The sequence below is a fragment of the Echinops telfairi genome, unplaced genomic scaffold (assembly GCF_000313985.2).
Source record: "Echinops telfairi isolate 266 unplaced genomic scaffold, ASM31398v2 ScPeMD7_18;HRSCAF=68, whole genome shotgun sequence".
In the NCBI taxonomy this organism is placed as follows: domain Eukaryota; kingdom Metazoa; phylum Chordata; class Mammalia; order Afrosoricida; family Tenrecidae; genus Echinops; species Echinops telfairi.
The window spans coordinates 10,402,292-10,414,961 of record NW_022103915.1 but is presented as its reverse complement, the minus strand read 5'-3'; the positions used below and the strand labels follow the sequence as shown (position 1 = coordinate 10,414,961).

Below are 12,670 nucleotides of genomic sequence, written 5' to 3'. Positions count from 1 at the left end.
ACGGGCCTTTGATGCGCGTCAGTCGTAGGGATGAGTAGCATGGCATGGGGGAAGAAGAGCAGGGTGAAGCCCTTTTATCCTAAATTCATATATTAAGTTTTCCTGTGTTACCAAGTTCATTCATGAGATGTGCCTGACCCAAGCCATTGTCTTTCCATTTCCCTCATATGTAGGTGAAAGACAGACAATTGAACAAGGCATTTAAAACCCAGTGCTGGCAAAATATCTTGGAAGTTCTGTGGACTGCCAGAAGAACAAACAGACCTGCCACATAAGAAGTGCAGCAAGAATGTTCCTTAGCCATGAGGGTGGCATTGTGCCTGGTGAAGGAGGCCAGAACCAAGCTCACCGGCATCGAGTCGAAGCCGACTCACAGTGGCCCTCTAGGACAGGGTAGAACTGCCCCTAGGAGCTTCTAAGACTGTAACTGTTTAGGAGAGTAGAAAGACCGGTCTTTCTCCCAAGGAGCGGCTGGTGGTTTCGAATTGCTGACCTTGCAGATCACAGCCCAATGCAGAACCATTACACTGCCAGGCCTCCAGTGAAGGTGTGTTAGCCCGGATTGACTAGAGAAACAAATCCAGAGACACTCCTTAGTGTGTAATAGAGGACTTTATATCAAAGAGTAATTGTATATTAAGAAAACATCACAGCTCAGTCCAGATCAAGTCCATAGTCTGATATTAGCCCGTAAATCCAATACCAGTCAATAAATTCCTCCTCAGACTCATGCAACACATGTAATGACACTGACTGCAGGAAGATCACAGGCCAGTGGGTGGAAAGTCTTGGGGATCCAGAGGCGGTGGAAGCCTCTCAGCGCTGGTGTGGGGTCTCCACGTGGCTCCTCCAGCTCCAGGGCTCTGGCTGCCATCAGCTTGGCTCCATGTGGCTTGTCAACAGGAATGTCTCGCAGGGAACGAGCTGGTATCTGGCCTCCAGCAAGCTATTTATCTCCATCGTGCCTCCAAATGAGGTGATCAAGCTGCGACCTGATTGACAGGCTAAACTCCACCCCTTTACTCTTCATAGTCTCAGATCAACACCAGATGATGTAACTACTATAGAAAGAGACTCAAAACACCAAACTCCTTGTCATCGAATCAATGCTGACTCACAGTGACCTCTTGTGGACTTCTGAGACTGTAACTATTTACAGGAGTGGAACGCCCAGTCTTTCTCCCACAGAGCTGATGGCAGTTTCGGACTTTTGATCACACGGACCACAGCCCCATCTGTAACCACTGCACCACCAGAAGGAGGAGGGTAGTGGAAGAGAAGAAGACCTGGATGGATTGACCCAGTGGCTACAGCAATGGGCTCAAACATAACAATCGTGAGGAGGGTGCAGGACTGGCCGTGTTTCCTTCTGTGGTACACGGGGGTCACTATGAGACGGAACCACATTGACGGCACCTCATTAAGAACCACCTTATCCACAAAAGGCCGAGTGGGAGAACATCAAGTCTGGGTGTTTCTGGGAGAGGGTGGCTCAAAATCTCTATAAAATCGGCAGAGGTGTGTGGAGAGTCTTTGGTTTTTGCCTCTCCCCCTACCCTACCTTACCCTGTCCCTACTCCCACCCCATCACCCTTCCTGAACCAGGGATCCCAGGGGGGTGGGGGCCCAAGCAATTGTAGACTCAAGAAAGAAATCACCCATCGCTCTGTGGGGGAGCTTCAACAGCTGAGCACAGACCAAACTCAGGCTGCCACTGAGTTTATGCCGACTCATAGCAACCCTATAGGACAGGGTAGATCTGCCCCTGTGAGTTTTTGAGACTGTGGGAGTAGAAAGCCCCATCTTTCACCCGTGGAATGGCTAGTGGTTTTGAACTGGTGACCTTGAGGTCAGCATCCCAGTGTGTAACCACGATGCCACCAGGGCTCCATTGAACAAATACCAAGGGATTCGAAAAAGTTCCTAGAAATTTTTCCCTATGTTTAAATTCCATTTTTCCATTTCCCAGAAACCTTTTGAAGCCCCTGGCATAATCAGATTCTGGCTAAGGCTGTTTTCTCCACCCACTCCAGTCCCTTCTGGTGTGAACCTTTGCCAGCAGCTGATTGTCATGGCCGGGCATCATCCAGTTCCTCTGGCCTCAGGGTCAAGGAGGCTGGTGGGAGTATAGTCTGTTTAACTTTCCAGATTGTCCAGCCCGCCCTCTATGTGAGGAGCCAGAGGCCCAGAGAGGGCCTGGCAGTTTCCTGGGGCCATGCTGCAGTGAGTGGCAGTATCCAAGGGACAGGAGAGGCCCTTGGGGGTACCAGCTGAGTGTTCCTTCCCCACAACAAGGACAGCTGACAACTGGTTCTGCTGTGACCTGCTTTGGCGAGAAGAGAATTCTCAGGGCTCAAAGCTCAGGGCTGCCCAGCACCGGGAGCTTGGAACCTCAAAACTCAGTCTACCTCCTCCCTGAGGCCCCTAAAGACCTCAGAGGCTAAACCCGCGCAAAGGCCTTCACAGCCATGGCTCACCCACCCCACCCCACCCCACCCCACTGGCTCACACCTGCCTAGTTACTCCCCAGAGAAGCCAAATGAAATCTGGACAAGGGGTCAGTAGTCCTAGGGTGCTGAGGCCTACTGGATGGATCCTGTCCTCTCTCTGGTCCTTGGCAGAGAGAAGCCTCAGCAGAGTGGATCCTTAGCCAGCTCAGGAGTCAGGCTGAACTTAGGTATGGAGCTGAATCTGTCTGTGCCTTAGTTTCCTCATCTGTGATAGGGGTACCAGCAGGACTTACCCTGGCCCAGAGGTACCTTGGAAGATAGACCCAGCGATCTGACGAAGGGTCAGCCTCTGCACACACTGGTCTCCGTGAGTCAGAATCACTCACGGGCCATAACACTAGCAATGCCCATAAATGTGCTTTGAGGATGAAGCAGGATGTTACATGGTGAGTGGCAGGTACACAGTAAGCGCTCAATAAAAGTCCACCCTTGGCATGTGAAATCCATTGTTGTGGCTTACGTTATTGACCCTTGAGGCTCAATTAACCCCTTTTCTCCCTTCCTCCAAGTGAAGGACAGCCACTTGAAGTCTCGGATGGGCAGCGCTGGGCAGTCGTGGGAGTGTTTGAGCTAGTTAAAAGCGTGCACCCAATGCCTGGGAGCCCCACCCACATCCGACCCCTCTGGAGGTCAGGGGCTGCTAAATCTGTTTGATGTCAGCAGTAATGAGCTGGTACCCGCGTGAGTCACCCACACCTGGCTCACCCACACCTGGTCCGCGAGCGGCGGAGGGAAGTGCACTCAGCCAACCAGTTCTCATTGGCTGCCCGATCCGGGACCTGGAAGGGGGGAGCCTGATCATTCAGCAGCTGCGCTGGGGCAGGTGGTTCACTTATTGTGATTTAGACACGTGTTTCCTCTGAGCGTGAACATTCTCTACTCAGGTGCCCATGTTTGTGCATTAATGAGGGTGAGCTGGCTAATCTTCCAGGACACCTCGGCTTGCCATTCTTATCAAAAAGCCTTATCCGCCTTTACAGCGCCGGAGCCCGTGCTCTGGGTAGCTCGTCAAAAGCTTTCTGCGCGTTTAAAAGGGGGCCGGACCCTGTCAAAGGAGTCCGCGAGCATAGGCTGGCGGCACGTGAAGGCCCACCCACTTTCTGTGACGTCCTGAGCCGCGGCTCCTGATTGGCCGCTGGCGACGTCCGTCGCCGGGCGTGTGTCTCCCTGGGACACAGTGGAGGTCTGCTCTCCGGTGTGCGGGGTGGTCGGGTGTCTTCTCCGCGTGCCCCCACGCCCTCGAGGCCGCGCCGCCCTCCCGCTGGCCTCCGCGGCGCCCTCCCGCACCGGATCGCTCCTCGCTGGGGCGGGACCTGGCTCCGGTCACTATGGTCAGTGGTCGGGGGAGGAGAGGGAAGGGGGCGCGGGGGCGGGTCGGCACCTGGGCGCATGTGCACTCGCGGAGCTAGGGGCGCGAACCTCAGCACCCCCTTCCCCCGCCCCCAGGAATACTGAGTCCTGGCGCATGCTGGGGGTCCCCCTGTCCTGCCCAGGACGCCCTGCGGAGGTGCGGGGGGGGGGGGTGCACAAGTCAGCCCCAGGACCTCAGTCCCCAACACACCCACCCCGTGTCCCGGAGGGTGTTGCCCTGATAGTGCGCAGATAGAGGCACCAGGGCTGGGGGCGCCCTCTCTTCAGCCTGTAGATCTCCTAGCCTGCAGCCCAGGACCCCACCAGTGCCCCCACCCCACCCCCACACACACTCAGCCTGCGTTCCCCGAGGATGGACCTGGGGCTTGCTGGGGTGGCCGCTTTCTTGTTCTCTGAGCAGCTGAATGTCACTTTGAGTTGGGGACCCACGTGGAGAGGCCATCCCATGTTGTCAGGGCGCCCTATTAGAGTTGGGGTGCAGCACAGACAGAGGAAGGGCTCTGGGCAAGGGGGGCCCAACCCTCTGAGCTGAGCCGGGGCTTGGACAGTGGGAAACTAAGGACCAGGTGGGGAGCAGGTGGGCACCGAACCCAAGCTCCCAGACCCCAGGCCAGTGCGCTTTGTGTTAGTTACATCAGTCCACCCCACCGGCCAGGTTGCCCTGGGGCCAGGCATCCTGCTGGGAACTGGGTGAGGGAGCCCCTAAAGCCCTCTGCTCCGGGACCCAATAGAAGATGAGGGCAGTCGGCCGGCCTGGGGTCAGGCAGTCCTGGGTTCTCGTACCTGGTGGTCACCCAGCTGCTTGTCCCCTCTGGATGATGACCTGCTGCAGGAGCAGGGGATGCAAGTGGCACCCTGGGCCCCAGCTAACTAATGAGCCAGGGCTTTTCCTGTGACAACAAACTCCTGGAGATGGTTGTGCACCTAGCTCACAGCCTGGCCATGACCTGGCACGTCCTGGGTGTGGCCTGGGTGTTGGGGCCACCTAAGCTGGGCCCACCTCAGACACAGCGGGCGGCCTGCTGCTGGGGTGGCTGGAGCCCCAGGCATCAGTAGATACTCTCTTCCTGCTTCCCTGCCAGGCCCCCACAGTCACCTAGTTTTGCCACTGCTGGAAGAGGATCCAGGTGTTTGAGGCCAGCCACAGGAAGTGTGGGGGTGGGGGGTGGGGTGGGGTGGGAACTGGGGTAATCATGGGGTTGCTCACCCAGGCTATGAAAGCTGGCATGCCCCCAGCTGCTCTCCAGGATCTGGGATCCTGCCCTTGCCTTTTGTGCTGGCCCCACCTGCCCACCTGGCCTGGCTATGGAGGCCAGAGGTGGGCAGGCAGGTGGGGTCAAAGGCATAGCAGTCATATCTAGCCAGGCTCCCCATTGCCCCCATCAGTGAGACCTGGGTGCGCTGTAAAGGTGAAGCTAACTAGCAAGGTGGGATGGAGGCTGTGATGGGCTGTTCACAAAGCATTTCGTGAGCACCTCTTGGTATGCCAGATGACATGCTGGGGCTGGTTGGCGGCCTTTTGTCTTTGCTGCTTCGTGGCATGAATAGGGGTTTAAGTGAGTGGGTGATGAGTGGAGTCGAACAACACATCCTGGTGGTGTGGTGGTTAAGCGTTGGGTTCCTAACCATGAGGTAAGCAGTTGGACACCGCCAGCCACCTCGCAAGAGAAAGGTGAGGCTGTCTACTCCCCTAAAGAGGTACAGTCTCAGAAACCCAAGGGGGCAGTTCTACCCTGTCCTACAGGGCCGCTATGAGTCGCCGTCAACTCAGTGGTAGTTAATGGTTCATCCCTCTCCACCTTGAAGTCCCTGGCTAAGCTTGAGAATGGCTACCAGGTAGAAGACACAAAGCCCCTTGGGAGGGTGGGAGGTAGTGATGAGGGTCAGACCTGGGGCCTGCACTTGTTTGGGGTGCGTTTAATGTTTGTTGAGTGAATAAGTGAAGGCAGCAAACCCACAGCCGTGGCATATCTTTCATTCTGCAGACAAGCCCCAGCACTGGGCAGTGCTGAGAGGGAACCGGGCCCTGCCCTCCCCCGTGGGGCAGAGCCAGACCCAGCCATTCCTGGCTATGCATTGACCATGGCCTAGGAGTGCTGACCCAGGGCTTTGGCAGCACAGCAGGAAGCTATTGGGCTGAGTGGGAAGGTGTCACAGAGGCCTTTGGGCTGGGTCCTGAAGGATGTGTAGGAGTGTTCAGAAAGGACTAAGGGGAAGTACACCCCAGGTCAGGGGACAGTGAGCTTAAAAGCCTGGAGGCGTGGTTCAGAGTGGCTGTCCCGGGACAAGGTAGCAGCCTGCGTGGATGCAGGGAGAGAGAGGAGGAGAGTCTGGAAGAATAGGTGGGACTAGAATGTTCTGCGCTGTGGAGTTTGGTTTCGTTCTGAGGATGACGAGAATCGCAGTGGATGTTTAAAAGGGAAGAACCAGACAGTTGAGTTGGTGAATTCTGGCAATGGAGTGGACGTGGGATTGGAGGTGGCCAGCCAGGAGTCAGAGACCAGCTTGCCCAGTTGGTCACCTGATCTCCATTTTCGGGAGCATTATTGTGTGTCGGGTTCCAGGGCTCTGGCCACAGCAGGCAGACAGAGCAAAGCCCGTGCCTTCATGGATCAAAGTGGATCGTGTGTAGGGTAGCCCCCGGTTCTGAGCATGCCCGGGGGAAATAAACTATGTCACGTGAGAGGGAGAGGGAGAGGTGATGTGGCCCAGGACAGCCATGCTAAGGGACAGAGAACAGTCCAGGTAGAAGCAATAGCATGTGCAAAGGGTTTGACTTGTTGGAGGAACAAAAAACAGCCCATTGTAGCTGGAGCTCAGGAAAAGTAAGGTGAACAAGCACCAACTCTGCTAGGACCAGGGACCCAGGTAAGGGACCTGGGATCCAGGTAGGGACATGGGAGGATGTGTCAACAGGTTGAGTGTCTTGTTCTAAGTGAGGGGACCGTGGCAGGTGTTGGGGAAGGATGAGTCGTGGTCTGCTTGTGCTGGAGACTGAGTTAGGATGGGAGCAAGAGTGGGATTGCAGTGTCACGTGGGCAGCCTGCCTGGGGAGGTGGTGGTGGTGGCTCGGCAGCCCCGGGAGCAGAGTGCACGGGAAGAGTGTTTTGCATGCACAGGAGCTGGGAGCAGGGGGTCTCTTGTGGAGCTGGAACGCTTTGGGGTGGGACAGAGGGGAGCAAGAGAGCTGTCAACCCAGGTACCTGCTGGTTGGTTCAACTCCCGGTGATGGTGACCCTGTGTCAGAATTGGACGCTTTCCCAGGAGTATTTGTCAGGCCTTTCTGTTGGGGCTCTTCTTTATGCAGGAGCATCACTTGGGGGGGGGGGCAGGGGGCACGGTAGATCCAGACCCCATCAAGTGACGCTGCCAGAGGGTGTGACCCCAAAGTGAGTGTTACAGGAAATTTTGTGTTCTTTGTTATAAAAATGTCATCGTGGTTAAATATCCCAATAAGACACACGTTGTCAGGAGAGACCAGTCCCTGGAGGAGGTCATCATGTTTGGTAAAGTGGAGGGGCAGCGACAAAGAGGAAGACCCTCAATGAGATGGATGGACACAAATAGGTTCAAACATAAAGATAGCTGTGAAGACGCTTCAGGAGCAGTGGTGTTTGATTCCGTTGTGCATAGGATCGCGAGGAGTGGGAACCCACTCACAGCACCTACCAAAACCAAGTTATTTTTGAATCTCCTAATGAGCTTCAGGAGCCCTGGTAGCACAGTAGATTTAGTGTTGGGCTACTAGCCAAGAGGTCAGAGGTTTGAACCTACCAGCTGCTCCAAGGGAGGAATGATGAGGCAGGCTGCTTCTGTGAAAATTGACAGCCTGGGAACCTCCATGGGACAGTTCTGCTCGGCCCTATTGTTAGGGGCGGGGTGGGCGGGGAGATGGACTGGGCGCGGTGGGTTGGGTTGGGTGATGCGCTCTGGGCAGAGCTGTCGATATTACCTGATGACAATGGGCTTGGACTCACGTGGTTCCGACTGCACCAGCTACATGTTCGCACTGTTATTTTTCTTGCCACTGTGTTTTTGTAGTCTCTGATTCTATCCAATTTTCTGGTGTTTTAGCTTCAGTGGTGTAGTACCTGTGAATGGCTGTCAGTGGCTGTTTGGAGAGTGAAGTGGTGTTGAAAGGAACAGAGGAAAACGAAATGGTAGTGTTGGAATTACGTGTCCTACCTGCAAGGTCTGGAATTTAAAACCACCAGCTGCTGAGGGAGCCTTCTCTCCCAGAAAGTGTTCGTTCGTCTCTGGAACCCACAGGGCAGCGGCACCCTGCCCTGGAGGGTCACTGTGGGTGGGCATGGACTCGATGTCAGAGGGTTGGAATTTGGTTTTCCACTCAGTCACTAACGATGTCATTCAAGTGTAGAAAGGTTTTGTTCCACCATCTTGTTAGTCTTGGATAATTTAAGAAATAAGTGCTAACCGCAAGGTGAGTGATTCAAAGCCACCGGCCACTCTGTGGGAGGAAGACCAGGCTCTCTCCTGCTGTGAAGAGCCACAGAAGCCACGCTGGCCCCTCGGGTTGCTATGGACGGGATCCACTTGACGGCAGTGAGGTTCCTGAAATCACCCGTGGCTGTCCTCGTGACACCCGTTCTATGGATGCAATGAGCGTGATGGAGGATTGTGTGTCTGGCACGTGGGGTGGGCCATTGTTGAGATGTAGGGGTGACACGTGGGTTAGCACACTGGGTGAGCCCAGCCCAGGAGGGACACAAACCACCCACTGTTCAGTTAGGGACTGAGCCCTTTGCCCTTTGCATCATTCAGGCAGAGAGCCTTTTCCACTGCCCACCTGGGGCTTCCGACTCACTGAGACCGCCCCCCCTCCCAGTGCTTGGGCAGCAGTAGGTTGGAGAGGGAATGAGAACCGTGGGGAGCGCTTGCTTCCTGTCGGGTTGGGCGTATGTGGCTCAGTGGATGAATTAGGGGCAGGGGTCACTGGCACTGATGAGCAAGTGTGCCAGCCCTGGGAGACCAGGAAAGCCACGGGTCCATGGGACGGAGGGGGTTAGCAGGACCAGCACTCCAGTCTGTCTTGTGCCACCCCTGCGGCCTGCTTCCTGCTGACTCCCTGCATTGCCAGGGAAGCTGCAGGTGAAAGAGGCATCTTTACTGGCTTTGAATCGTGCCCTTCCGCTCCACCTGCTGGTTCCCACCCAGAATGTGCCAGCCTCCTCACTCAGCCCATGGACATCTCTTTCCAAACCTGCAATGAAAGGGCTGCAGGCCTTTCAAAGGACCCGACTGGGTCCCACAGGACATCCTGGAGCATAGCAAACAAAGTGCCCAGGAGGGTCCCCTGCCGAGGCCAGACCCTCATGGGTCCTGGCTTATGGGCCGCTCATGGAAGCTGTGCCGGGGTTCTCCCTGCCGGTTCTCCCTGCCGCTTGCAGCGCTGGTTTTGCCCAGGGATGTGACGAAGGTTATGCTGGGGACCCAGGGAAGGACGGCCAGAGCTGACGCGGGTCATCTGAAGTTGATTCAGGCAGAGACGGAAAGCTGCCAGAGCAGAGGGCCGTGTGCTCGCCCTGCCCCTGAGCAGCTCACCCAGGGGTCCACTCTGGGATAGAGGGGGCTGTTTGTCAGCAGGGGTAGAACAGGGGTAGAACCTCCATCGTTTTGAACTGGGGGTGGGGTGGGCGTGGGCCACAGAGGCAGGCAGGGAAGATCGGTAGTACATTCACGTGTCAAGAATGCTAGATAGTTTTCAAAGACCCCAAATGCACTGCCACTGAGTTGATTCTGACTCTTCACGACCCCACAGGACGGAGCAGAAGTGCCCCTGTGAGTTTCCGGGGCTGTGACTCCTGACAGGAGCAGACTGCCACATCTTTCTCCGATTTAAAAAGAAAAAGCATATCCAACAACATGTGCGAGGGGTTCCGCACGAGGGTCTCCCGAAGTCGTAACCAACAGCGCCTCCACCGAGGCTGGGAACGGGTGGGGATGCAGGGAGAAACTTGACCAAGGTGCTGTGCAAACACCGGCGTGGACCGTGGACCGTGGACCCTGAAAGCGCAGATGCGAGGGAGGGCCGGGGCTGCTGTGGCTCCTTGTTGCTGCAGTTTTAGACCGTTTCATATAACCCAGTGGGTTATAGTGTGCTGTGAACTCCGCAGCACACTCGATGGTAGAAGGTTTTCTTCATGCTTGTGCCCATTATTATCATGAGCCCCATACACTGTCACTGCCCCCGTCCCCACCCCCACCCCCAACTCCCCTGCCATTACCCAAGGAATACTCGAGTTTCTCTCTGCGGAGATTTACCGCTCCCAGACTTCCTGTGAGGAAAATCCTACCCCCAAATAACAGCAGCTCCCACCACCCTGAGAGCAAAGCCCAGGGAACCCTCAGTCCGAGGGAACAGAAGATAATGGAAGCTAGAACAAAGTCGAAATGGGTCAAAAGATTAAACAAATGGTGAGATGTTAAATGTTAACCTGTCTCTGCTGTAATCCACTTTCCAGTGCACTGTCTGGGACAAGGCAATATTTACATGCCCGGTCGATAACCACGGGACTGCCAATTACCTAAAGCCAACTTGTTAAAAATGCAAAGTTGAGAAAGTTAGAATTGTTAAAAATGTTAAAATTACCATGAGAATGGAAATTGTAGGCATGCCCCTTCTCACCCCTTCTAGAGAGCCCTGTTGGCGTAGTGGATTACACGTTGGACTGCTGCCCACAAGGTCAGCAGTTTGAAAACACCCACGGCTCTGGGGAACAGACCAGGCTCTCTAGTCCAGCGGCAAGTCGGTCTCAGAAACCCACCGGGCAGTTCTGCCCTGTCCTACAGGGTCACTGTGAGTTGGAACCCACTGATGGCAGTGGGTTTTTGAGAGAGCCCTGGTGGCACAGTAGTTTAGGCATTGGGCTGCTAACCACAAGGTCAGTGGTTCAAGCCCACCAGCCATTCCATGGGAGAAATATGAGGCTGGCTGCTCCTGTAAAGATTTACAGCCTAGCAAATCATAAGTGGGTCCCCACGACTGGAATCAGCTTGAGGCAGTGGGTTTCATCCCCTTTTGCAGGAGCCCTCAGTGAGTCACACACCGGGATGCTAACTGCAAGGCCAGCAGTTCAAACCCACCCGCCATTCCTTGGGAGAAAGATACGGCAGCCTGCTTCTAGAAAGACTTACAGCCTTAGCCCCCCGCCGGACAGTGCTGCTCTCTCCTGCAGCATCACTGTGGGTCAGGGTTGACTCAGTGAGGGTGGGGTTTGGTTTTCTGCTTCATCCCCCTTTAAGTGGTCTTCATTTTGACTTGAAGTGGCAGTCTTCTACAGTTAGATGCTTCTCTACATGTGTCAGCTCAATCCTGAAACGCCTTTCCTCCTGTTGTTAGTGTCTCAGGAACTGCGGCATAAATAGAACCCCCTTCACCTCCCTCTCTGGCCCTCGCTCCCCCGCCATTTGGGTTTTTGTGAGGGGCAGTCGAAGTCCAATCACCATTCAGTATGGGTGGGGGCCTCATTTCTGTTCATTTGGAAAATGGTGGTAAGCTGGAGACAGCATTTTTGCCCATGTTGACATGTCCAGAGGACAGTTCAGGGGCGTCCCTATTGCCACGTCGCAGTGAGTTACCATCAGGGCGACCTCCAGCCCTGGGGACCCTGAAGGGACTTTCTCGCTGCATTTCCTCTTCTCCCTCGTAGCCCTGTTGCTTCTGTTTGGGTACTCACCGTGTTCCCAGCATTCGTCCATGGCCCACAAGTACCCGAGTGTCTTACCTCTACGATTGAGCGATGGACGGATCCCGGCTTGTTGCTCCACGTATGTTGGGGATACATGGATTGGCCTCACCCTTCAGAGCACACATGGAATTTTCCAGCCTTCATCTAACAAACATGGCAGGGGCTTGTGCCTCCTCTGTGCCAGCCCTGTGATGGGCACCAGGGCGTGAGACCATGAACTGCAGGTCATGGATGGTACTCCAGGCTGTCCTGTGCTGAGTGACACTGTGTAGCTCTAGAGACTCATCATGGGGTGTCTCGGGGGGAAAAAACAGCCACCAAAAAATGCACTCTTACTGCCATCTGACAACGTGCTTCTTAGCAGTAAAGATGGGGAGGCTGTCTTACGTCCTTCGGACGTGTCAGGAGAAACCACCGTGTTTGATGTCCTTAAAGTGGAGGGGTGGCGACAACGAGGAAAACGCTGCAACGATGGGCTTAGACACTGGAACGATGGCGAGGATGGTGCAGGACCGGGCCGTGCTCCGTCACTGTGGGTTCCGACTCATAGCGACCCCATCTACGTACAGTGAGATTGCCGCTTCGCGGGAGTGGAAAGCCTCCTCTTTCTCCCTCAGAGCGGCTGGTGGTTTCCAACTGCTGACCTAGCAGTTAGCAGCCCAATGCATGACCGCGATGCCACCAGGGCTCCTGGCACATCCACGCCCCCTAGGAATGCCCCTTCCCACTGTGTCTACCCAGGCCAGAGCAGCTCACCCCCAGACGGACAGATGCCTGGAGCCCATCTACCACGGAAGTGTGGGCGATGGTCCTGGTGCCACCTGGCAGCCTAGCTCCTGCTCTGGGGGCCACACAGTGGGGCCATCTCACACTCAGAACCCAGACCTGCATTGGCCCCCGCCTCTGAGCAGGTGCCCCTGGGCCGACTACTGCCTGTCAGTGGGGGCAGGAAGGGAAATTGGGCAGCCCCAGTGGCCCTTAGTGTTGACCCAAAGCAAACTCACTGCCCCCGAGTCAATGTTGACTCAGAGCGGGCCCTGTGGGTTGTTTGCAAGCCTGTAACTGTTGCGGGAGGTGTGT

At 55.6% G+C, this 12,670-nt stretch overlaps 1 protein-coding gene across 1 annotated transcript in view; it reads left to right on the top strand.

Moving 5' to 3' along the window:
* The first annotated feature begins 3,734 nt into the window (after positions 1-3,734).
* OTUB2 (OTU deubiquitinase, ubiquitin aldehyde binding 2) overlaps positions 3,735-12,670 on the top strand; it is a 17,466-nt gene continuing 8,530 nt past the window's right edge. Inside the window, exon 1 of the mRNA XM_004699087.2 lies at positions 3,735-3,841. Coding sequence (XP_004699144.2) covers positions 3,839-3,841 — 3 coding nt within the window. The 5' untranslated portion in view covers positions 3,735-3,838. The remainder of the gene's footprint in view (positions 3,842-12,670) is intronic.